Source organism: Uloborus diversus, chromosome 9, assembly GCF_026930045.1.
Source record: "Uloborus diversus isolate 005 chromosome 9, Udiv.v.3.1, whole genome shotgun sequence".
Classification (NCBI taxonomy): domain Eukaryota; kingdom Metazoa; phylum Arthropoda; class Arachnida; order Araneae; family Uloboridae; genus Uloborus; species Uloborus diversus.
Genome location: NC_072739.1, coordinates 5,867,769 through 5,893,291, shown reverse-complemented (window position 1 = coordinate 5,893,291; position 25,523 = coordinate 5,867,769). Strand labels below are relative to the sequence as shown.

The window sequence follows — 25,523 nt, the reverse complement described above, 5'->3', positions numbered from 1 at the left end:
TGAGATTCTTCGTACTTTTGTCTAAAATTCAGATTTTATAAAAATTTTTGGAAAAAAATTTCTGACTTTAAATCATCTAAAAAATTTTAACCTTAACATATTTGTCCTTTTTTTATCAACATAAAATCACACCAAGCAAGGTAGCTTTGCTACATTGGTAGGCAACATTTCATAAATCATACCCTTCACATAATTGTAACCTAAACATATTTGTACTTTTTTTTTTTCATAAACATGAAATCACACCAAGCAAGGTAGGCTTAGCTACATTGGTAGGCAACATTTCATAAATCATAAGTTGTGCCAGTTTTTGAAAAATAATCTTCAGTGAGGTACTGCTTTAAGATGATGCAAGATCAGGAATTTGTTGAAATGAAATTATTTTTACAAACATTTACGTATAGTTTCAAAAATAGTCAAAAGTAGACTTTTTTTAAAGTATACTTGAATATAATTTATTTATTTATTTATTTTTTTGTGAAAAATAAGATTTTAGACACTTATCTCCCCCCCCCCTCCCGCCTATTCTTACTTTTTGTTCATACTCTTAAGATATATATTTTTATATCGTGTTCAAATTTTTAACCCTTAATACTGCCATGGGCAGGTAATAGGCAGCAACTGCAAATTTTTCTTTCTTTATTTATTTATTTTGTGTATTTGTCATTAATTGTACATTGCCTTTATTGTACAAGCTTGCCTATTTGGTTTCAGATGAAAAAAAAGAGTGCAAAAAAAAAAAAAAAAAAAAAAAAAACATTTAATTCTAACATTTCCCTATTAGTATTGAATCCAAAATGTCTGTTTCTTCAAATATATCAGAAACTCATTCCCGCAGATACTGCGATTCACTTGCTCACGGCAGAATAAAATACTTCTTATTCATCCACTCAAGTTCAAATGCATTGTTAAAACTTGAAGTGATAGTTTTTTTAAATATTAATTCATTAATGTAGGAATAAATTAAAGTAGAAAATCAACAAATGCAAGCACATTTCAAATGTATTAAAAATTTTAATGCACACAATTTTAAAATAAGATTTACTTTATACAGTAAAATTAAGCTCAAGGAAATGAAAGTCTATGATCAGTAAAATTAAAATGTATAGATGTTTATATCTTTCTCCCTTTTCTTGCAATAGAACCTTTGATATTGTAGATTTTACTAACAAATGGAATTTTATCACATGAAGATCCTTTTAAATTCTGGTACATTACAATAGGTTGATCAAATGAATGCAGTATAAAGTTGCATTGAACACATTACTTTTGTATCATTGACCAGTGATGTTCCCATAGGGTATACTCCATATACGCTATATACTCTCAAACATTTTTAGAACTATAGTGTATACTCTCAAGCTTCAAAAATTTTCATTTCTAATTCAGATTCTATCGCCGCATTTTTAAATTTTCCTCAAGCAAAAATAATGCATTTACGTTAATCACATTTTCTGACAAGTATCCTTATTTTTTTATATTTCTTAACACTTTATAAATGAATGCTTTTTGAATGGCTTACGATCGCATACACATATTGTGCATAGTGGATCACTGGGAGTATAATACCCTCACAAAAAATTGATGGGAACATCACTGTCATTGACCTTAGCACATGCAACATATATTGCACTGCTCAAAAAATGAGGGGAGCAAGCGCCTTGTTTTCTTTATTGTATCTCCATGCATGCTATTGTGCAACAATTTCTCGACTCTATTGCTTGCTCCCCTAATTTGTTTGAGGAATGTATTCACAGCAGAGAAAATTATTGCAGCTTGCAATAATTCTTGACAGTCTGCCAAAACACTTCAAAGAATTTTTTTAGATCATTTACCTACTACTTTTTTTCTTTTGCTCCAAGTCGATGTAATGTAAACCTATCCTTTTTTGTTAAATTTCTTAATTCTTGCTGCAAAAAGGAGGTTGCTCCAATTTCAGTGTTTTCAAAATATCTATATTAGAGAGAGCTTAAAACACAATTCTACTTTTTTCTACTTTAATAACTTCTCTTGCATGTTTCTAAGCAGTTTTACAAGAGGAGTCATAAAATTAAAAAGAAAAAACTTTAAATATTAATTGGTGTTTTAAGCTTCTATGCAAACTTTTAGAAAATTGCATTTGGAACTTCCTCCTTTTTGCAGCAAGCCCTTCAATTCTTATCAGTGTAATGCACTACTGGCCATTAAAATTGCTACACCAAGAAGGATGACAGGCTACACATAACATGTGAATGATTAGATTATGTAAAATAGCTGCCTGTGCCACCACCTGCAAAGCATTTAATGGGTTGAATAGCAGGTTTCTCACACACAAATTGCATTTGAGTATCGTTTTCAAGCAGAAAAGTTGTTGCAATACCTCGTACATGAACAAACGCTTTCCTGTCCTTTTTGACTTTGATAGAGTTTGAATTGTAGTCCACTTGGATTGCGGTTGAATGTATTGTAGTATTGCTGCTGCCGCTAGTAAAGATCCTATTACTGTCTGCCTAATGTGGTGTTAGCAGTTTCAGGAGGCTATATGAAACAACGTGCTGTACGTTCACAATTTCGTTGTTACTAATAACTGAGATGACCGACATCTTGCCTGTGTGGCCTTTATGGATGGATCGCATAGCCATGTCACGAGCCCCGAGTTGAAAAATCGGGTCATTGGCAACAAGAATCTGGACGAACATTTTTACAACATTTGTAGCAGCATAGTATGTCAGCTTGATAACCGTGGCTGAATATCTGAAACTCTTAACCCGCCCCTCAAATATGTGGCCAAACATAGAAGCAATCATCATGATGTTGTAAACAGAACCAGGATTCATCTGTAAACATGACATCAGGCCATAACTTTTTCCATGTTTGCTGTTGATTACACCATTGAAGGCACTTCTGACTGTAACACAGTCAAAGGTTGCCGCAGCCATGGGCGCCAGCATGCAAAAATTTAAGGGGGGCTCAGATCAGCATAACCCTCAAGCTAACATAACATATGCTGCAAAAGTTGCAGTAAATATGTTTGTGCAGACTCTTGTTGTCTTACAAACGACACCATTCCCTAACTCGAGGTTCGGACTTGGTAGCAAAATTCAATAAGGCCCCACGGGCAAGATGTCTGTTATTTCCGTTACTAGTAACAGCAGACTTCTGGAACTACAGCATGGCGTTTTTTAGGACCCTCCTGCACTGGGTGTTTCCATATTTGGGCAGACAGTTATAGGATCTCGACCAATGCAGGCAGCAAAACTGCGATATAATAAACCGCAATCCCAGTTGACTACAATTCAACCTTTATCAAAGTCAAAAACATACTGGCAAGCATTTGTCCTTCATACACGAGATACTGCAAGAGCTTTTCCCTTCAAAAACAATGCTCAAATGTATTTTGGGCAAGAAACGTGCTACTTAATTTAGTTAAATAAATGCATTGTTGGTGGTGCCATTGCCACCAATTTTACATGAATGAGTAGAAAATCTTATCATTTGCAAAATTGCATATCACTGCATCTTCTTGCATAAATTTGAAGTGTGTAGAAATTTTTAATGTTCAGTAGTGTAGATGTATTTTTCTTCAACATTATTGTTTTCTTTGTTACATCCTTTGAAATGCAGTAACATGAATGACATATTTCACTCACTGTCATTAACAATCATTTCCTTTCACAGCTATTTTGACAAATAAAAGAAAGTTTCCATACGGATAAAGACCACCCTGCAAAACAGAATTGTAAATTTGCAAGAAAAGATCTTCCATGTTGGGACCAAATTGAAGCATTTAAGAATGACTTGACGCTGTAAGTCAACATACGTAGTGCCAGAGGAAGATTTGTAAAAAATGTATTATCTCAGAAGTGTTTATCATTTATGTAAATAAATTAATTTTAAGATAACTCACTGGCATTTCCTGTATCTTGCTTTGCTATGATGTTGTAACTTGTGTTTCTCTGTAATTCGCTGCTAATTTTTTAGTGTTTTCTATCTCAAAGTTAGAGCAATAGTCTTGCAGAAAAACATTGGCTAAGTTGCTCAATCTTCTATTGGAGCTGTCTTTGAATCGAAGCATGCAGTCTATCACAGATGGATTGACGATATCTGCCACAAGAAATAATGTCAGTTATTTCGTTGTAAGCTTCAGGGCTATTTCACAGTATTTTGTCCAAAGGTAGAGTTCATAACATGTCACTTTTTTGCCATAACTATTTCATTTACTGTTTGATTAGCACATTATTTTGATTTGATTTTGTGTGTCAGTAGGGCAAACTCAAAATAAAATAATGTGCTAATCAAACGGTAAATTAAATACAGTCGAACCTCCATATATCGAAGCAGCAAATTGACAGAAAAAAAATCAATACATATGAGGCCCCTAGTTTCAAAACCGGATACTTGCAAAAAATTCGATTTTCTTTTTTTTTTTTTTTTTTGTTAATCTTGTAGAGAATCAAAAGGCCTATTTGCCTGCTCAATATTAGGTTCAAAAACCGCTTCTTTCCCCTTGAAATGGGGCAGGAAGGTCTGCCTCAGTTTCAAAACCGGACTTTTTACAAGTTGAGCGTTTGTCCGCTCCTACAAGTATCCGGTTTTGAAACTAGGGGCCTCATATATGAGTATATATAGAAATTTTGATATGCAGAAACGATTTTAGTTTATCATTAATTTCTAATTAATTATTAAAATGAAAGCTAATTTTCGTGTATGAAACCCAAGAACTAATTTGTGAAAATTGGATGAAATGAAAGTTAATAATTAAAATATTATATGTGTAACGTTTACTGAGCTAGTTTCTAAAAAGTCTTTTTTAGAAATAAAAGACAATTTAGTTTTAAAAAAAGGGTAATGAATCCATCAATTTAATTTGAATGATTTTCACTGAAGCTAAACTAGGAATAATAATCAACAGACAAAAAGGTTAGATTGAAATTGATTTTACTGCATTACTGGTTGCAACCAACGGATGATTGATTTTAAGTAAACTTTAAGAACTCTAGAATGGAACAACGATCTATCTATACACCCCTCAACCCCAGCTTCCTTGTAAGTTTTGTAATAACCTTTAGTAAACTTAATTTTCTCCCCTAGCCTTTATTTTTCATGACACAAACAGTTGAGACGAACAAAAAAGAAGAAAAAATCTAAGAATGTCTCGAAAAAAAGCTTGCCATACATGGAGATTTTTTTCGATATATAGAAACAATTCTTCTATGTAACGGACATGGAAATTAGCAGCAATTTCGATGCATAGAAAAATTTGATATGTGGAAGTTTCATATATAGAGGTTCGACTGTAGTTATAGCCAAAAAAAGTGTCATGTTACGGACTCCATATTTGTCAAAAATACTGTAAAATGACCCTTCAATCAATTACAAATGTAGAACTATTGTCATAAAAAAACAACATTTGTTTATTGTCCAAATAATTGATTTGACCTTTTCCAAAATTTAATTTCTTCAAACTTTCATAAAGATACTGAAAAAATTTCTGAAACTGAGATTAGCCCCCCAGCAAAATAGAAAAAAAAAACCCTTAAAGTTAGACCGCAGATAGTTTGCGGATGACCTTGAAGCAAAACATCATTTGTAATAGGTAGACTCTATGAGAAAGTACCGAATAGTTAAAGGCACGGTCTTGCTAATATCCTATTTTTTCCAAAATAATACGAAAAAAAACCTATTACAAATGATGTTTTTGTTTCAAGGTTATCCGCCATCTTTTCGTGGTCAAGATAAAAAGATAACCATATTCTAACTTTTCAACAATGTTCCTGATTAAACTGTTCATTGATATAAAAAAAAAAAAAATTCATTGACAGCAATTTACAGAAAAGAGGGTCAAAGAAAATGAAAGTTATAATCTTGTTTTGGGATACCCGTCAAAAGTTGCATGTTTGATTTGTAAGTAAAAAATGCATATGAAATATTACCAAGTTTGAAAATCTCCTTAAGGCCTCTACCAAAACTAGAATTTACCAAAAATAGAAAGGAATTATCAATTTTCAAAAAAACTTTATTAAAATACAAATGTTCAAAATTTTTGTTCTAATACACTTCAAATAATGCTTCCTTTAACACTCTTCCCACATATCTTTAAGATTATTTAGATTCTTTTCAACTTTTTTTGTACAACGCAACAGTGCAAGGTACGTGGGACGTATGTGCGTGGTGCTGAAGACTAAAGAACGTAAATTAATTTTAACAATTTGTGAAAAGAGTTAAAATGAAGCATTTTAATGTATTTGAACTAGGAGTTGTTCAAACTATATAATATTTTATGTTTTTGTTCTTACAAACTTAAGCAACTTTTCGTAAGTGTTCCAAATCAAGACCCCATCTTTCGTCCTTCCTCCCCTAATATACAGCAAGTCTGAAAAAGATCGTTACCATTCTATACATTAATTTTTTAAAAATACAACATGTGAAATGCAATTTCTGCAAAAGAATGAAAAACTTGGAAAGTTTTTCTACTATTAAGCAACTAGTGCCTGAGGAAGATGGCGCTAGTTGTAAACATGCTAAGATAAGAAAAAGAAATGGTGAATACACAGGAGGGAACTTGGGAAATGATTATGAAAATGTAAAATCAACTTATGTAACAGTTCTTCAATACCCAGTAATGATTTTTGTAAAAATAAAATGAAAAAAAGTACCAGTCGGAGAATTTTTTAAAAACTTTTCAATGGCCAAGAGCTAAAAAAAGTTGAGAATTGTTTTAGGGTATGTTTTAATTATTAGGAGCATTTCTAATGTCTAAATTTTTTGGGTTCTCCTTATAACTAAATCTAGAATATGACGTCACAACTTCTATTAGTTTTGAATAAATAAGTATTCACGTAGCAGTTATAGCACTAAAAACACTGATTTCTTACCTGCTTTGCTTTCAGGCGACACAAGAAACATCAATGTAGTGATGGCAGAGAGTACAGTCTCTTCTCTTCTACTGGACAAACATTTAATGACATTACTGATGCCATTTCTAGTATAAATTAGATGCTTGAAATTCTTATCTGTTAAAAAAAGTTGAGATTATTTTTAATTTTCGGTAGCGTAAAAAAACTATCAAAATAATTTGAAAGTACAATCTGTGGTACAGAAGCTAACTAGGGCCTACTAGAGCTTAACATATAGGGGACCGGTCATGGGAATTCTTGTGATTCATTTCATTTACCAATTGTCGGGTCACGAGAATCATCAGGTTGCATGTATAAATTTGAAGATGCAGGTTTAAATGCCTGGAAACAGGTTTAAGGGTTATTTAAACTGTTCCACATTTGGCAATTGTTTGAAATTTTGAAAAAAGACAAATTAAAAGAAAATTTCTGAGCTGTTTAAGGACTGGCCTGATACAGTTGCCAGATTATTTGGCATATTAACAAAAGTTTTAAAGATTCTTTTAATGGCGATATTTTGGTCACATCGTGAAAACCGAGAAATATTATTATGCAGCCTTTAATTTCATAAACAGCGACAGTTGAAAAAACTGCCCCAAAGGCCTCAGCTATTGAAATTTTCCTGAAAAATATCTGGCGAGGCTCCTGGGCGATTGGATTATTAGTGTGTCCAATCAGGGCAAATGAATAAAAAAAACCATTAAATTGCATTAATGTTCTACTAAAATAGACAATTATCCGCCAAATCCATAAATTAGTTCCCAATCTTCTCAAGCTACTATGTTAATGTTACCATTTGAATAATATTTATTACACAAAGTAATACTTGCCCATTGCACATAATAAGACCAAGCTATTATAAGTTTTAAACAGAAAACATGTTAAAAGCCTGGATACTTATGAAATGGAGAAAAGTGAACTTAAAGAATTTACTTGAGAAAAGCATTGAAAAGTCAGATGAAAGTGACGCAATTCTAGCTATTGACAGGGAATTGAGATGATACACTAAATACTGAATTGGGTTGATGAAAAACATGGAACTAAAAAGTTTATAACTATTTTTTTTATCAACTTAGAAACTTCAAACAAATGGCACCTTCAGCAGAAAAATCAGCGCTTTCCATGGACATATAATGTTAATATGTGCAAGTGTGTACCCCCACTTTAGGGAATTTATTTGAAAATTGTGTCTTTTAAATTGGAATAAAAAGAGATTTTTCGAACCGATCTATAAACTTTTCTCATGAATCACTCCTCTATCCATTGATGAAAACTGCATGAAATTTCGGGCAGTAGTTTTTGAGTTGATTGCAAACAGACAGACAGATGTGACAGAGGACTTTCATAATCATTAGTGACAAATAGTTAAGAAACCTAAATCCATTAACGTATACACATATATGCATTATATCAGTGGCGTTGCTACGTTGGATGGGGGCTGGGCACGGGGGTTAGTCACCCATCTGGGAGTTGACACCTCAAAGCGTAATTGCAAGTTTTTGAAAAATATGAAGTAAAAATGCATTCTAATGCTACAAATGTGAAATTTTTCTGGGAAGATCCCCCTTCCCTTTCCCACTTCACATGGGAAGGAATGAATACTAACTATACTCAGGATAAGAGAGAGAGATTCTAATTGTCAATACTTAGACCTAGTAGAGACTTCCTCCTATACCAAAAAACTGAACCTCATTATCTTTCAGTGTTTGAGATACATTTGAAATGATTAAGGGGCCAATAATTTCATACACCCCTTTACCCTTTTGACCTCATGACAGCCTGCACACCTGTTTCTAGGACAAGTTATATAAAGAGCGTACGTAGTTTTTAATTGTCTTTTGTACATTTTAGCCCACTTAAAATTTTGTAAAAAACAAATATAGTTGTTTCTGAAATTGTATGAATTTCATGTTTACATAGAATATAAAAACCTTTTTTTATGTGTTTGTAGAGGGGGGGGGGGTAACACCACAAATTACCACCACGGGTGTCACCCATGCTAAGTACGCCACTGAATATATACAGTCAACTCTCAATAACTCAAAGTCGAAAGAAAACTAAAATCTTCGAGTTATTGGTAGTTCAAGTTAGGGGAAGATCTTACAGCCTTCTCAAGAAATTGGGACCTAATAAAAACTGGGAGATAAAGGATTATTCAAGTCATAAGGCTTTGAGTAATCAAGAGTTGACTGTAACTATAGAATAGGTACAATGATTAATAATACAGCAAAAATGCATCAAATATTACCTAAAGCCAGGTTACAGATACCACCAATAGCAAATTCAACTAAATCTTCATTGGTTTCGTCTAACTGATCTAAAATATAATAAAATCATTAATCCCACATAGTAGCACTGATCAATCTAATTAAATTAAGCAAAAAATCCCCTAGATATTTATACTTTTACATACACTGAAGTTCATACAGCAAATAGTGGTGGTAAACTTCCCTAATTGAGGCAAAAACAATTACTCATTATGACAAATTCTCATACAAGCATGGCTCAAAATAAACAGTAGTTCGCTGGTGCGGTACCATAAAAATATTCATTGGACCAGAAAAAATATACATTTAAGTGGTCCATGGAACCAGTCAAATTTTATTCCTTTCAAAAATTGAAAGGATAAAAAATTTTTTTGAATCTGTTGAAAGTATGTACCATTGTTTAAGATATTTAGGTTTTCTTTGTAAGCAAAGATAGTTTTAAAAAATTCTACAGCATTATACAAATACAAAAGTGATGACCAGCAACAGGCTCTGTGCCCAGCTAGACTGGTCCTAGTCAATTTACAATCCTCAGTGAAGATCGATGGCCCTCTTAAAACTATCTACTCCCGTGCTCATTACCACCTCTTCCGGTAAGCTGTTCCAAGGTTTTACTACCCTGCTATAATAATAATTTTTCCTAATATCCATGTTAGCCTGAGATTTAAATAGCTTAAAACATTGACCCCTTGTCCTGTTTTCAGTGCTCAACTTTAATCCCGTAACATCTTTCATTTTAATAAATTTAAACAACTGAATCATGTCCCCTCGGTCTCTTCTTTGCTCAAGACTGTACATTTTTAGCCTTACTAGCAATGCTGCACTGTTGGCTTAACTTTAAATCCTGACTTATTAAGACCCCCAGATCAGTAACTTTGCAAATAATAACTTGTACAGTTATTTCCATGCCCTAAATGTAGCACTTGACATTTCCCAACATTAACAGCCATACCCCATTTATCAGCCCACTCCGTAATATGATCTAGATCCTCTTGCAGCTGATTTGCTTGTTCTTCATTTTCTACAGTCCCCATAACTTTGACATCATCAGCAAAACAATTCATGTTCCCAGAAATATTATAACATGTTATTTTTACTACCCTATTGCCTTTTTCCCCAAAGCAATTAAAAAGATAAGATTTTGTTGGGTCAATTCCTTCAGCAGTATTGGTGCACAGAAAGATGCCTGTTGTTTCCTTCTCTTCCCAAGTTGCTCAGATTATGTGAAAACAGCTAACTGACTCCATTTCTCATATAATGGTATTTTGTTTCACCTAATTTTGTCTTTTTTCTTTACTTTTCATTATTTAAAATCAGGATGGAAGAATGGACTACTAAAAGTGTGTGAACGAACCACTGAAATTTTGTAATTACTTGTCCATTGACCCGTAACTGATTTTTCTAAATTTCTACCCCTGGATACAAATATTGAAGTCCTTTATAGCAATCTTCCCTAAACAAATATTTAATTTTATGACAGTAAGAAACTTTAACTTTTAATGAGAAAACCTTCCATTTTAAATACATACATTCAGAAAACCAAAGAAAATACAGGGTGTCTAAAAAGTCACTGACATATTAAAAAAAATCATAGAAAAGCAACAAATGGCCATAACAATATGCAGTTTGCACAAGACTACTTCATTGGTTCAAATTTTTTATGACATTGTAGAAAAAAATAGAGAAAAAGAAAAACTTCCAAATTTTAGTATAACTTCAATTTAATGACACCCGATTTAATGTTTTTTTCAATTTAATGATGTATTTAAATGGTCCGGATTTGATTGCATTGAATGTCTGTCTATGCTCCTTGATTTTACGATAAATTTTTCCAGTCCCTTGACAATCGCTAAATTGCGGTTACACTGTATGTTTAAAGTTGTTGCTTTACCGTGACAGTAAGAAAAACACAGGTAATGAGAGGTGTTTAACCATTTTATTAAACCACTAGTGGTAACTACACGGCTTTGCCCGTAATAGAAAAATTAAAAGGTATTTTGGTTCGCCTCTATATTTACAAATAATGTATGGTGAATTTTCTCGCCAATTGGCTTGTACCCATGTTACGGTTCCACGTTATGATAATTTCGTATCTAGCCAATTGGCTTGTGCCCATGTTACGGTTCCACGTTACGATAATTTCGTAATTTACTCGTCCATCTTATGATAGTTTTTTTTCTTAAAATTGGAATAGAAAAAGAACCATATCGAATTTTCGAAAAATCCCTGTGAGGTGCACACCCCCATGCTATAAACTAACTTTGTGCCGAATTTCATGGAAATCGGTCGAACGGTCTAGGCGCTATGTGCGTCACAGAAATCCAGACAGAGACTTTCAGCTTTATTATTAATAGAGCAAAGCAATACCTTTCATTACTAGAGTTGAATGTGTGCACCGTTTCTTGCTCAAACCACCACATCTAAACGGCACTCTAGTTCATCCCATGTTCCAACCAGCGTGGACTGCGTACACAATTAAACCTACTTGCGTAACATACATTTTTAAATCTTCAATACCAGCAATGCTACCCAATTTGACACAAATGAATAAAAAATCGCGAATCTGTGATTTATTATGGTGAAACTCATAGGCGGCTGGTGCACCAAGAAAGTGGGGAATCACAAGAAGTGTAAGGGTTAGGGGGCGTAATCTCTGAAGCTGGTTTTTTTTTTTTTTGTAAAATTGGACTATATTACTGGCGTTTAATATTACTGTTTAATAACTTAAAAAAATGGAATATGGCATCAAAAATTGGGACAAATGACAACTGTAGACTTTCTTCTTCCATTTTAAAGTTCTTTTCTTATGAAATAAGATGAGAAAAGTTCATTTGTTTCAAGTTTTTAGCTTTTACTTTCGCAAAATAAATCAGTCCACCCTATGAAAAATCATTTTTAAATCAATCATTAATTTTTAACCCTAAAAAGTGAGGGGGCAAGGCTCCTTTACTTTTGGAAGTGAGGGGCAGTTGCCCCTCCCCCTCTGAGTAGCCTATGTAGCATATTCATACGACAATTTGTTGCTTTGAATTTTTTACATGTGTCAAGGATTTTTTTGAACATCCTGTATTATTGGATAAACAGCAAGCTGAAACAGAGGAGCTACACACAATGATGGTTTTAAGCTGCCAACACTGACACCTGGCAGCCTTTGTATGAATAAATTTATCGACAAAAATTTGAGTTCAAGAGGAAATATAATATAATTTTAAAATATAAGTAGAATTTTTTTTTTTTAATTCCGTACAGGAGCCAAAATCGAACAGGATTCCAAATTCAGAAATTGAGATCACTATTATTATGTACTTTTTTGAAATAAAAAGAAAAAGCACGTTTCGGCTTAAACAAATATTTAAAAAAGGCATACATTTGTTTTCCCTTATAAGTCATAAAAAACATTCTTAGCAGTAGGTAAAGATTTGGGAAATTCAGGAAAAAATGGGAACATTTTACTGCATTTGGGGGAGGGGGAATACAAATTTTCAAAGAAGGAAAACAAAACAAACATGTATGAAAAATGACTTTTTGTTTTTGTGACTGTGATCATTTCACTGTAGGGATTTGTCTCTAACTTCTAATCACTGAAGAATCCCTTTTCTATGGAATTTCATTGTTTTGATGACAATTGGAAGATATTTTCTTGATGAGAGAGCTCGGGAGAAGGCATTAAAATTTGGGAGTCTCACACAGTAGCGGATTGGTTGAAAAAATCGGCTCTGGCATTAGGAGATGTAGCGGTCCCATAGCTCATATAGATATTAAATTTTACCTAATGATGGGGATATCACTTAAATATGAGGAAATCATTCTTAACAACTAAATATGTTTTATTTAAACAAAATTTAAGAGATAGGAACACTTCTGCGGTTTAATAGTGAACAAATTGATACAGTACTGTGTGACCACGGATTGTATGGAAAGACAAACATCCGTTTTACAGCCGGAAATGGACAAATCTATTATTTTTTACCGATTTCAGCTTTGCAGAAGCAGAGTCTCATTCAAATGAGTGGAATACGCGCATCAAATTTTTACTTTTCCCCCTTATTCATACAGATTCGTCTTATCTGGACGTTTGAAAATTCCATGCAATCCCTGGTTGGACAGTATTAGCTAAACCTTATTTTGGGGGGAAATTGTGATTGTAATTGTTCATTTAAGTATTTTTTATAATGCCTGGAACTTGATTGAATATTTCCATAATGATAACACTGCTTGGCTAGTATATCCTATTCTGCAGTTATAACAAGTAACTTAATGGCCCTGTTATATGAAACTGATCTAGCAATGTTCATGGGTGAAAGACTAGGGCCGTCTTAGAACGTGATGGGTCCCTCAACACAAACATACATTACTGGGCCCTGTCATAAACATTCCCTTTTTTATACTGCCATACCTTGAAGACCCCCAGACTCGTTGTGAGGTCAAAAACCTGGTGAGAGGGGTCGGCTACGAGTTTGGCAACCCCTTAATTTTTTTTCAAACAAATTTATCAATACAAAGAGAGAGGACTTAGCTTTTTGGCTTCTGGGAGTCATTAAAGTATTAGCAATATAAACTTAATGGAAAGATGAACATTGAGTTTGAAATAGGGGGTTTGGGGGGGCCTCTCCCCTAAAATTTTTTCGAAATTGTAGTCTTAAAAACTCAATTTTAGACAATATTTGGTGATGTTAGGGGAGCGTTGGTTCAGGGTTTCTCCTGCTGCAATTTTTCGGAAGTAGAAATTCAAAAACAGAATTTTAAATTATCTTCGAGTATATGGTATGAAGAGCGGTTCCAGGGGCTCTCCTCTGAATTTTTTTTAAAAATATTAGCTCAGAAAATGCAGGTTTAGAAAATCTTTGGTGATTTTAAGTTGAGATAGATTTCGAGGCCATCCACCAGAAAATTTTCAAATTGAAGTCTTAAAAGCCTTTTTTGGTAAAGACTAGGACACCGGCAGTTACTCGAAAGTTAAGTTCCAAAAACGAAATTTTTGCTGAACTTAAGTGATGTTAGGAAAAGGAGTTTTCAGGAGGCTCACCCCGGAAAATTTCCTAAATTGAAGCACTGAAAACAAGATTTAAAACGTTCTTCATTGATGATGCTGAGAGAGAGGAGGGAAGAGGACACTTCCCAGAAAATTTTTGATATTGTTAATTTAAAAACACAGTTTTAGACCATCTTTGGGAATGTTAAAAAAATGGGAGAGGTTTGAGTACTTTCCTCCAGCAAATTTTCGAAACTGGAATTTCATGTTATGGCAGAAGTGGATTCGGCTGTTCTATAGTGCCTAGAAAGAGTAGTGTGCCGATCGACGGGGAAAAAGTGAGGTCAGATCTGAGGAAAATCCAGATGGCGCTGCGCTCGAGGTGTACGTTATGCTTCTCAATCAGACTCTTTTTGAATCAGCGATTGCATGCTCATTTCGCAGTTTAAAAGCCCCGTTTTTCGGATTGAACTTATTTCTGCGCCAAAGACAAATTCTGTAATAAGTGCTATTTGTTACATGGGTGTTTATTTATTTTTTGAAGCGTATAAAATTACCTTAGGCTAATTTATCTTCAATGAAAATAGTAGACGACTATAAGGGGCCATTCATTAAATACGTAAGGGTCCCAGAGGGGGAGGGGGGTTGAAAAGCCTCTACGTACCCTTACTTGGGACTTGGGGGGGGGCAAACTCATTCTTACGTAATATTTTCCAAGTCGGTATTTCACATTAGAAATTGCGCGGTCAAGTAATATGGCAGAGATTATGTTCCATTTGCGTCTGGAAGGTAAGAAATGTGTTAGGGTAAAATGTTTTATTTGTTTTATAAAAAATGAATAGTGTAGCATTGTGTATGGCATGTTTTATTTTTGATTAATAGTACATCAAAAAAAAAATGTCGAAAAAACATTCAGTTTAGATTCTAACTTTTCAGTAACTATTTCTTTACGCAAAAGGTTTAATTTAATAATGTGAATTTAATAACGATTCCAAGATTTGTTATATTTTATCATTTTGAAAAACGAAATGGAATCTTAAATAAGAATGGGGGGGGGTGAAAATTCTTACGTACCCTTACATGGGGGAGGGGGGTCAAAAATTACCAATATCATCCTTACGTAATTAATGAATCGCCCCTAAGTATTCAATAACTGCGCATCTCTTATTTCTCTACTAATAATAAAGCTGAAAGTCTCTCTGTCTGGATTTCTGTCTGGATCTCTGTGACGCGCACGGCGTCTAGACCGTTCTTCCGATTTTCACGAAATTTGGTACAAAGTTACTTTATAGCATGGGTTTTCAGAGTCAATTGTGTAAAATTTTGTTTTGAAAACATCCTTGTTTTTGTGTCTGCTTCAATAAAGATCTTTTTATCGTCAATATTATTTTCCACATAATTTTCATTATATACAAAAACTACAATATTTGGAGATTTTTTAAATTTCATACAAACCCAATATTTGTTAGGTAAATTAATATGTACAATTTCATTTATAATAGATTTATACATAGTTATTTCAGTTTCATCTGTGGAAAGATCAAGTTTTTTTTTTCAAACAGGGAACATTTTTCTTAACTGCATAATTCCTGATGGACCATTTCTTTGGTAATTTTTTAGCAAAATTTGTTGGCAGATTTGAGGAAATTGCCGGAATTGCCTCATGTTTCAAAAAAGATTTTCCCCGATGAATCGAAACTTCCTCACCATTTATAATATGCGTAAAATATGTTTCAATAAAATGTTTTTCGAAATGCAGAGCACAAATTGAGCAATATTTATCAAAAACTTTATCTAACCTGGGAATTAACGAGTTCCATTTCAGTTTTTCTTCATCTGATGTAGATTTAAAAAGCGTAACTTTTTCCTTGCATGTTTTGTATTCACTTTTGCACCCTGGTACGAAACAAGATGAAGCTTTATTTCTTCTAATGTTCAACTTTGATGCCTCCATTAAAAGCCTTAAACGCTGTTTCATGAAATATTCACGAAATAAAGGTAAAAAAGAGAAACGCGGAACTAAATTGTAACAAAATCCCGCGTCTACTAATGTAAACACCGCGAAATTGAACGTGCACCTCGACCGCACTGCCCTCTAGCGGATTTCATACAATTTGTCTTCAAGAATAGCGGGAGAAAAAGCACCGATCGGCACACTATTCTTTCTAGGCACTATAGCTGTTCTCTTATGAAGTTATTCAAAATTGAAGCCCCAAAATTTAAATTTTAGACGATCTTCGATGATATTAGGAGGGGGGGGGGGGTAGGTTCTGGGGACCACCGGAATTCTTTCAACATTGGTTTTTATCAACTTATTTTCTTTTTAAACTGAGGGGCCCGAAACCGTGAGTTTGTACAGCATACAGAATACTTTATGTTTCGTCAAAAATGCTTGAAACTCACATTTCCACGGCCTTTGGCCTTTGATTTGATAATCTTAATAATGTAGAGTCTTTCATGCTCCTCAATGGTATTATAAGATTGTTTTTTTTAAATAATTTCACGGGAAAAAAATATTTTGTCACTTTTATTGCAATTGCTATAAACAGGGTCGCTGAGAGCAAAAGCGGATCCGGGAAGAAAATGACCAAAGGTCAATTTTTTCACAAACCCTCCTTCTATACCTTTCACCATTCAGGCGCGGATCCACGGAAGGGGAACTGGGGGAACGTTCCCCCTCCAAAATCCCAAGTGTACCTAAAATTTTTCAGAATAGAATACAGGAAAATTCCTCCGTTTTTTTAAAACTTGAAGTTGAAGAAAGGCATTAGGAAAAGCGTGGAGAGAACTGTAAAAGCGGATCCAAAGAGGGATCGGGAAGTTCTCCCCACTCCCTCAAAAAAACAGTACCAAAATTTGTTCAGAAAGCAGAGTACAGGAAAAAATTTCCGATTTTTAGAACGTGAACTAAGGAACCAGGAAAAGCTATTGGACCCCAAAGTGGATCCACGGATTGGAACAGGGGGAATGCTCCCACCCCTCCCGAAATCTCAAAGATACCTAAAAAATTTCACAACAGAGTGCAGGAAAATTCTTCTGTTCCCCTTTTTCCTCAAAGAAATCCCAAATGATCCTAAGACTGTTCAGAAAACAGAGTACGGGATTTTTTTTTTGTTTTTTAGAACTTGACGAAAAGCTCCAGGAAAAGTGATTAGACAACAGCGGAAGCGGAGGGGAATCCACGGAGGGAAACTGGGGAAATGTTCCGAGGGGAACTGGGAAAATGTTCCCCTCCCCCCAAAATATCCCACGTGTACCTAAAAATTTTTAAAACAGAGTGCAGGAAAATTTTTTATCTGTTTTTCAGTACTAATCTTTTAAAATAAGTCTTTTTGAACACAAAGCTGTTTAAACTGTCTTTTGTATTTATTTGGTGTATGTGTAAAGCTTCCACAATTTAGTGGCACAACCAGAGGGGGAGGGGGGTACCGTCCCAGAAACCAGATTAGAATGTTTTTTAAAAAAATTTATTATAATTAAAGAGAAGAATAGAACGTACAAGGGGAAATCGAAGTCTTTTTAATAAAAGGGGGAAAACGTGGCGAAAATTATTTAAATTTCTATTGAAAAGAACCTTGAAAATTTTCAATCGTGGCAGATTATTGATCAGTTAATTACATCCCGCACCTCCTATTTCTTTTATCCTTATTCCTTTTTTTTTCTTTTTTTCTTTTTCCTATTCGGTTTAAAAATAAGAAAATCTTCATAATGCTACGCTTTGGAAGTATCCTTTCCCCCGCCAAAACCTTTCAAGAAATTTTTTCCAATTAATAAGTCATAATTTTTTATTTTTTAAAAAATACATGTATCTTTCATATCGTTGAAATGCTATGCATATTCTTTAAAAAATATGAGGCCCCTTAGGAACATGGGGGCCTAGGCCTAGTCATCCTGTGTGGTAATGAGGCTCTGGGCAGCCCCATTTCAGAAATTCCCCCCCCCCCCCTCTTAGTGACAGCTCTGCCTCCCCCCACCCGCAAGTTTTAGCCCATGCGTAAAGAGGAGCTGAGGCTATGTTTTGCGAATTTGCGTTATTCTAAACACGTGCGCACAAAATTTACATTTTGCTGTTAGTAGACAGGCCTGAAAGACTTTGCTGTTAGTTGATCGACCCGAAGCATGACCGGCTCACCGGGCAAATGCCCGGTTGCTGTATCCGTCACTGGTCTCACAAAAGAATAGGGAAATTCGGAAGCCAGAGGCATGCGCAGAAATTTTGGGGCCCCTCACAATCGACTTTTACACCACCCCCCCATATTGTTTTCCCTAATGTCCAAGTCTGACAAGAGTGCATGTAAGCCTGGTCGGAAACTAGGGGCCCGTGCCTGGGAAGGGGGAGTGCGACACTGACGGAAAATAAAAGGTAGAAAAAAAGGGGCAGAGAAATTCGAATAAGAGAAAACGTAAAGATTAAGTAATATTTACTCTCTTGGTTTTTTTCTGTTGTGGCACTTCAAATAGAGCCAATTATTTTCCAGTAAGCAGTTTTGATTTTTATTCTCCCCCTCCTTTTTTATCTTTTTTTTCCTCTTTACTTTTCTTTTTCTTCTTTTTTTGGGGGGGGGGGAGGAGGGCGGCAACACAACTGACTAAGGACCCGCCTTGGCTCTCAGCAGCCCTGTTTATGTCCTACATAGATTTCCCCCTCTTTTCAGAAAATCTCAGGCCCCCTTCAGGTTTGTGCGGCGCCAACTGGTGTTGTTGAAGTTCCCTGACATTGTTCACCCCCCCCCCCCCCCGCTTCCGTTAAAAGCTACGCTATGTATATGACTGAGATATGCTAGTTTTAGAACATAAGTTCAAAAAAATTTGCAACAAAGTACTATAGAACTATGCCCGTGAGGTATAATTCTTAAAACCAGGGTTGGGAATCAATTGATTTTATTATTTATTTTTTTGATGCATTAAAAGCAATGCTCATAAATTATAAACTAATACGTAAAAATAACTTCAAGATAATGTTGCACTTTTGAAAACATAGTAATGAATGAAACTTCAATTATAAATTTCATTTATGTAATTTCATATTGCACCGTAGCAAGGAAAGTGACACAAATCAAAATTTAGGGAAAATGTATTTTAGCATTTTTTTTAAAAATCTAAATTTAATTCTTTTCTTGTCACAAAACTCACACAAAGTTATATAACTGGTACGTAGTGTTACAGAATCAATAGCGACAAAAAAAAAATTTCGAACTTTAAGTTTTTCAATTTAGACTAACCAGTAAACTAAACCAGCAAACATCACAATATATATTTTTTCAAGTATTTTAATATTTGAGACTAAATTTGTTTGAAGCTAGTAATGCCTAAATCTTGATTTTCTCCAACTCTTTTTTTGAGTTATATCACTTTCCTTGCCTGGTTGCGATATGCTGATGTTAGATGCTCTCATCTAAAGAACATTGCAAACCAATAGTCTTAAGGTAGAAAAATATATTGTATAATTTAACTTTGAACACACCATGGTGTATAATTTCTAAACAAAAAATACTGACCTAGAAATAAATCTACAATGTTTAATTCTCGGAAGTGATCATAATTGTCAGGATCATAAGCAAAATTCGCCAAATTAGCTAAAACTTCCTGCTTTGCACCTGTTGAAAGAGAAAGGTTATTCTTAATGCAAAAATATAGTGTAGATTATAAGCAAAATTCTATAGTCTCTTCAAATGTCATTAGTCTATTAAATGTTATACAGTAGAAGACCGTTATAAAGCACACCTTGGGACCAGAGCTTTTGCGTTATACAGGTTTTTGCGTTATATAGATCATTTCACAAATTTTGAAACTAATATTCAGAATATATCTATATATTAGCAGTTCAGAATAAGTTTTATCTACAATGAGTATTAAAGCACCAATATTACAATTAGTTATTCACAAATAAATATGTTTCACAATCAAAATCCTGCACTTCTGCTAGCTTCATGGTTTGCATAACAGCTGCATTTTCAAGAGCCATCTGGTATTTTCTGTTTACTATGAGTACTAATTTTCAATTTGAAAGCTTTGATATAAGATGGAAAGATGAAAAACTTTCAAGATTTAATTTTCCTAACAATTTTTATTTTTGCAAAGCAAAACAGAGGGATTTTTTAAGCTTAAAAACCTATTGTTTACTTCTGAAAAGTAGTGCGGTTTATAGAGAATTGCGTTATACAGGTCGGCGTTATAACGGTCTTCTACTGTATGTCATTTTCAAATTCAAAATATATAAGATTAATTTGATTTTAACCAGACCCATCACTTCAAAGTTCTCTGGAGCAAGGGGATGTCCATAACTGATGTCACACTTTTGTTCAACAAGTTTGACAGCATTCATCCCTGTGTCATACTTCACCTTCCACCCCGTTGACCAGAGTTTGCTCACTTTTTTGTAAAAAAAAAACGGGACGCTGGAAGAAATTGGACAAAACTGGACGAAATGAAAAATCAACTGATTATCCACCATACATTTATTGTTATGGTGTAATAAAATTAGTACATAATTCAAAACCATTATGTATTATGAATTAATCATTCAATTAAAATAGAATGATTGTAAGCTTTAGAATTTAATAAATCCAAAAAATTTTTTAATTACACTACACATAGGTGCAACTAATTTTAGATCATAATTTACTTAAAAGTAATAAAATTTAACAATGTGAATAAGTTATTGGGCATGATTACACTATTATATATTACAATAGTAGAAATTAAATTTAATAGAAAAGTCAAAAGAAATGCTTGGAGACATACTTACAAAACGAAGATTTATAGACTAAAAAGATTTTACTGTTATATTTTTCGAGTTTTTATTGATGTCACCCCATAGCAAAATATTTTTGTTTTTATGGATAAGTTGATGTTATACAAATTACTACTTTTGTAGGGTTGTGGGTACTCAGAACAGTGCACCAAAGGAGGCTATAATGAGCAGGGGGTAGACAGCTTTAAAGTGGCCATTAATCTTCATTGGGGACTAATAAATTGACTAAGAACAGCCTAGTTGGGTTCAGAGCCTGTTGCAGATCATCATATTTATATTACAAAAACAGATTTCACTTCACGTCAACATTTCCTTTATTAATATCAAGTAGTTTTTCTTTTTCTTTCTTTTTTATAAACTATGATTTTAATATTTTGAGAAACTCCAACCTTTAAAAACTTTTTATTTCTACTTTTTAATTCTATAAATGCATTTATTATGGGCAATAAACCTCCACATCACAGATAAACATCTTAAAATGCACAGCTGATGTGTTTGTTTCCATAAATGCTATTACATTGTAACTTATTAACACTCATTTGATTTATCTACACATTTACATAAACTTCAACTGATCTTAATTTTTTCATTTTCACTTTAAAGTATTTTTTAATCATTTTTTTATATACATATTTATGTATGCTATTTTTATATTAAAATAGTACTTGAATAGGAAGAATCTATACAATTATCTATTATTTTCAAACTTCAAATTTTTAACTAAAAACTTTCAGTTTACCAAAAAAGTGGACACGATGGATGAAATGACATTTTGTCTGGGACGGTTTTTTCCACGTTTTTTCCGGCGTTTTTTCCCGGGGTGGACAAAACAGGACAACCCTGCCATTGACACATGACAGTTTTTTTATAAGCGTATCTATACTATTAAAACTATGTGCATCTCTTTGTGTCTGTAACCCTATTTCCTTCGGGCTGTCAATGTTTACTAGGTCATTGGATACAGAACATCCAGGGGAAGCCATTCTGTCCTGTCTCGTCCCTCTAAACTTTAAGGGGCAGCAGATTTGAATTGATAAAAATAGTTTTTCGGATATCCAGGGAAGCATTAAAACTGTCAATTGTCACCCACTGCAAGTGACATTGTGCCACCACAGGTGGTGAGCAAAAGGAGCAGAGACCGAAGTCCCTGTATTGTGATTTAAAAAATATGCGATCTCAAACGCCTCTTGTTACAATGTGTTCACACCTACTCAAAGCATGACATAATTTGTGGACAGCCCCCAAAGGGTAAACTCAATACATTACAGAGGAAAGAAAACAACAAAATGTATAAAGACAAATGCACAATAACATCATGTTTCTAAAATGTTGGGAGAGTCGAGTGAACCCTCTGATTCTTCACATGACGGCCCTGATTTTATCAAAAGCACAGTGCTTAAGTGTTTCATTGTGGAATAATAAATAGCTCTCATGCAGTCTTGCATAATATAGACGAACGCGCGAACGGCGTTCGCAGAAAATTTTTGGCTTTGCAGAAATTTTTTGTCAAACTGCCAACATTAATAAAATAAATAAAAATATTAATTAAAAATTTTTAAAGGGATTTTTAAAAAAATCCCAGTTGACTTCTGTTGAAGCCTTTCTCCAAAAGCCTTTTAAAGCACACGTGTGAAAAAAATAATTGTTTTGGCAGTTTTCTTCAGTTGGTGAAAATTAAGCACAAACTATGTTATTGTAAAAAAAAAAATTAAATGATTGTTTTTAGCACTTTTTTTTGGCATTTTTCATATTTGAATATAAATTTAATTCTTTATTCAAGGGTGAGTTAGGCAAAATAATTATTTGCAGAAAATTTTCCACTTAGGATTTGTGTTCGCAGAAAGCTTTTCATTTTATCTAACTCTGCTCTCATGTATTTGTGAGTGATTGAATAATGTATAATGGGAGAGTTGAGAAGTAGTAAGTCTGAAGTAAAAACAATCTGAAATACACAAATTAGGAATACAAATTTTCTCACACATGTTTCAGGATTAAAAGGAACCTTTTATCTCAATACAAAAAGATGGGAGTTGAAAAATGAGTGCGAATTTGTGCTCTTTATTTTTTTTTATTCTAAAGAGGCTGTTGTTTCAAAAGCCTAAGTCAAATTAATAAATAAAGCAATCACTTCTACTGAACTACTGCAATGCCATTAAAATTAAGGTACAGATGTGATATACCCCCCCCCCCTTGGCGAGGATAGAATTTTTAGCTCATTTCGAAAATCGTCAACGTTGGCGATAAAACTTTTTCCGGTAGCCCTAGTAACCCTGCAGAATATACCTGGGAAGTACAGATGTGAACTAATTCTTTTCGCACGTGTGTCCGTGGAGGTAGGTGCACATATGTTCCGCTCTTAGGGGGATTTTACGACGTGGTGTTTTTTCGTGCAATATACCTTACAGGAATGCTTATTTTGTGTTAGTTTAAATTCAGTAGTTGTGTTTTGAAGTAAAAACATTAGAAAATGCCAGTTTCTTCAAACTTGAAGGTTAATTAAAAGTTAACTCCAACGTGGTGTGTATCTGTAACGTGCCATTGTCATATGATGTATTGTTTTAGACTGAGTGTGAATATTTATACCATATAAAAAGGTAAGTTCTTGATTTTAGAATTCAAAAAAAACCTCTCACTTCCAAAATTCGTTGTTTTTACAAATCCTTGAGAGGTTCTTGTAGTATACATAACTGTGATCATACTCCGACTGTAATGTATATTAACAGTCGGAGGGATAACTGGCGAGCCAGAGGTCTCATAGTACTTTCGTAATGAGACCGAGGCAGGGCCGAGGTCTCATTACGAAAGTACTATGAGACCGAGGGCTCGTATCCCGGAGAAATGATGAAAAAAAATTAATGCATTCATTTCGACTTGTAATTAATACAATAATTTATTTCATTGTATTTTAATATGTTTACGAAAAACCCCGGCCCTGTACATTTTTGAAGCATATGTTCGTGATGCTTTTTGTTGTGCTTTTATGTTGTTTTTATATATATATTGTGTTCTGAAGTGCTTTGATCATGTTTTCTTATCTGATTTTTTCCTGTTGGCGCTAAAAAAGCATCGCTACGAACGATGTATGACATATGTCGTCATACATCGTTTTCTTGGCGACGCTTTCTTGGCGCCAACAGGAAAAAGTCGCCAAGGGTGGGGTATATCACATCAGTTCCAAAATTAATTATAATACACAATACATGCATAATTATAAAATAACATCAAGCTCTATGCTAGTGATTTCCATGCTAGTCTGCTGCCATTATCAAAATCCAAAGAACAATTCATAGCTTAATAGGTCAGTATTGTGGTATGGTGAACATTAATTTATGCTCTTGTATTAAAAAAAAGTGAATTCACATTTTAGCATAAAAATAATTAAATTTTCAATACCATTTGTAAATTTTTTACAAAAATGAAAGAATAATTTCTACCTTAACGTAGTTAAAGAGCAAGTAGCCAGGGTGTGGCCAGAAGAAATTTGGGTCCATTTACGAACCCTTTACAAAATTCAGATTGAAAAGTGGATTTGTTACAAAATCTCGACTGACCAATTGGACGTTTCATTGACATACTAATTAACAAAGCGGTAAATAAAACAAAATCAAATAAATTTGATGATGCATTACTGTAGGTTTAAATTTTGAAATTTCGCAAAACTATTTGGACTTTCACTTAGACAAGATCTTGTAAAAAACTCTGGGCAGACCCCTTTCAGTACAAAAATACAGAACTGAAATTTAAGCTACAACATTACGAAAACCATAACCCTTCACATTCATATTAAAATATGTAAAGCAAAATTTTGTTGTTAAAATCACAACCAGGGAGGTGGCCAAGGGAGACAGGAGACTTGAGAAACTTTCCTTTATAGACAATAGAAAAGGACCGAAACGAACTATATCCCCTTTGTAATTTATACCATATTATTCATAGACTAATAATAAGTAGACCGAGCTATGGCAACCCTTTTGCTGCTCATAAACCAAACCATGTGACTGGTGGATATCCTAGCAACAGCGGGCGTTGATCGTAGCAGACGATCAACGCCAGCGCGAAATAAAATAAATAGAATTGATGGAACACGGAATATTTATGGAGTCCGATTTGTAAATTTGTTATACTAAGTTGTAAATATTTTGTTAATATAGTGAGTTTTTCGTTTAGATAGTATTGTGCATTTTCTTTAGTCAATTTCAATAACTCTCTAAGCAATAAAAGATGCAAGCGACCCAGAAGAATCAGCAAACGGTAACGTTTACGCCATTTCGTTCACGCCAACGCTGACAGCTCCAAATGAAATAAAAGCTACCGAAAACTGATCAAAAACTATTGCTAATGTCAAAGTAATGCATAACTAAAAGAAAAACAGTTCAATCTCTGCACCTGGAAGTTTTTTTTAATGAAAACACATTGTCTTAAAATACATGTCGAGTGCCAAACTATAGATAATGCTGCCATCTAGCAACCATGCTGCCAAAGTCTTCGCCAAGCCCTTCCACTAGTCACATGATACATCTATGAACCAATTTTCTTTATCAGCAAGAATGAGAAAGCTCGGTCTACTCTTATTATTAGTCTATGATATTATTAAAACGAGCTAATGTGTGCATCATATGACTTCCTTTTACTCCAATTTAATGTCATTTCCCCAT

General features: G+C 33.9%; 2 protein-coding genes across 4 annotated transcripts in view; one reads left to right on the top strand and one right to left on the bottom strand.

Moving 5' to 3' along the window:
* LOC129229725 (sushi, von Willebrand factor type A, EGF and pentraxin domain-containing protein 1-like) overlaps positions 1–3,878 on the top strand; it is a 139,194-nt gene extending 135,316 nt beyond the window's left edge. Inside the window, 1 exon segment of the mRNA XM_054864091.1 lies at positions 3,658–3,878. Coding sequence (XP_054720066.1) covers positions 3,658–3,695 — 38 coding nt within the window. The 3' untranslated portion in view covers positions 3,696–3,878.
* The window catches only part of LOC129229294 (armadillo repeat-containing protein 7-like), a 44,019-nt gene that overhangs the window by 16,980 nt on the left and 1,516 nt on the right, over positions 1–25,523 (bottom strand). For 2 of the 3 annotated variants that reach the window (XM_054863569.1, XM_054863568.1), the window contains exons 2-5: positions 19,613–19,711; positions 9,124–9,192; positions 6,855–6,992; positions 3,887–4,083 (exon numbers count right to left, since the gene is read on the bottom strand). In XM_054863569.1, the coding sequence (XP_054719544.1) occupies positions 3,911–4,083; positions 6,855–6,992; positions 9,124–9,192; positions 19,613–19,711 (479 nt within the window). In that variant the 3' untranslated portion in view covers positions 3,887–3,910. Of the gene's footprint in view, positions 1–3,886; positions 4,084–6,854; positions 6,993–9,123; positions 9,193–19,612; positions 19,712–25,523 lie in introns of those variants that run through there. The other variant, XM_054863570.1, reaches the window with a different exon arrangement.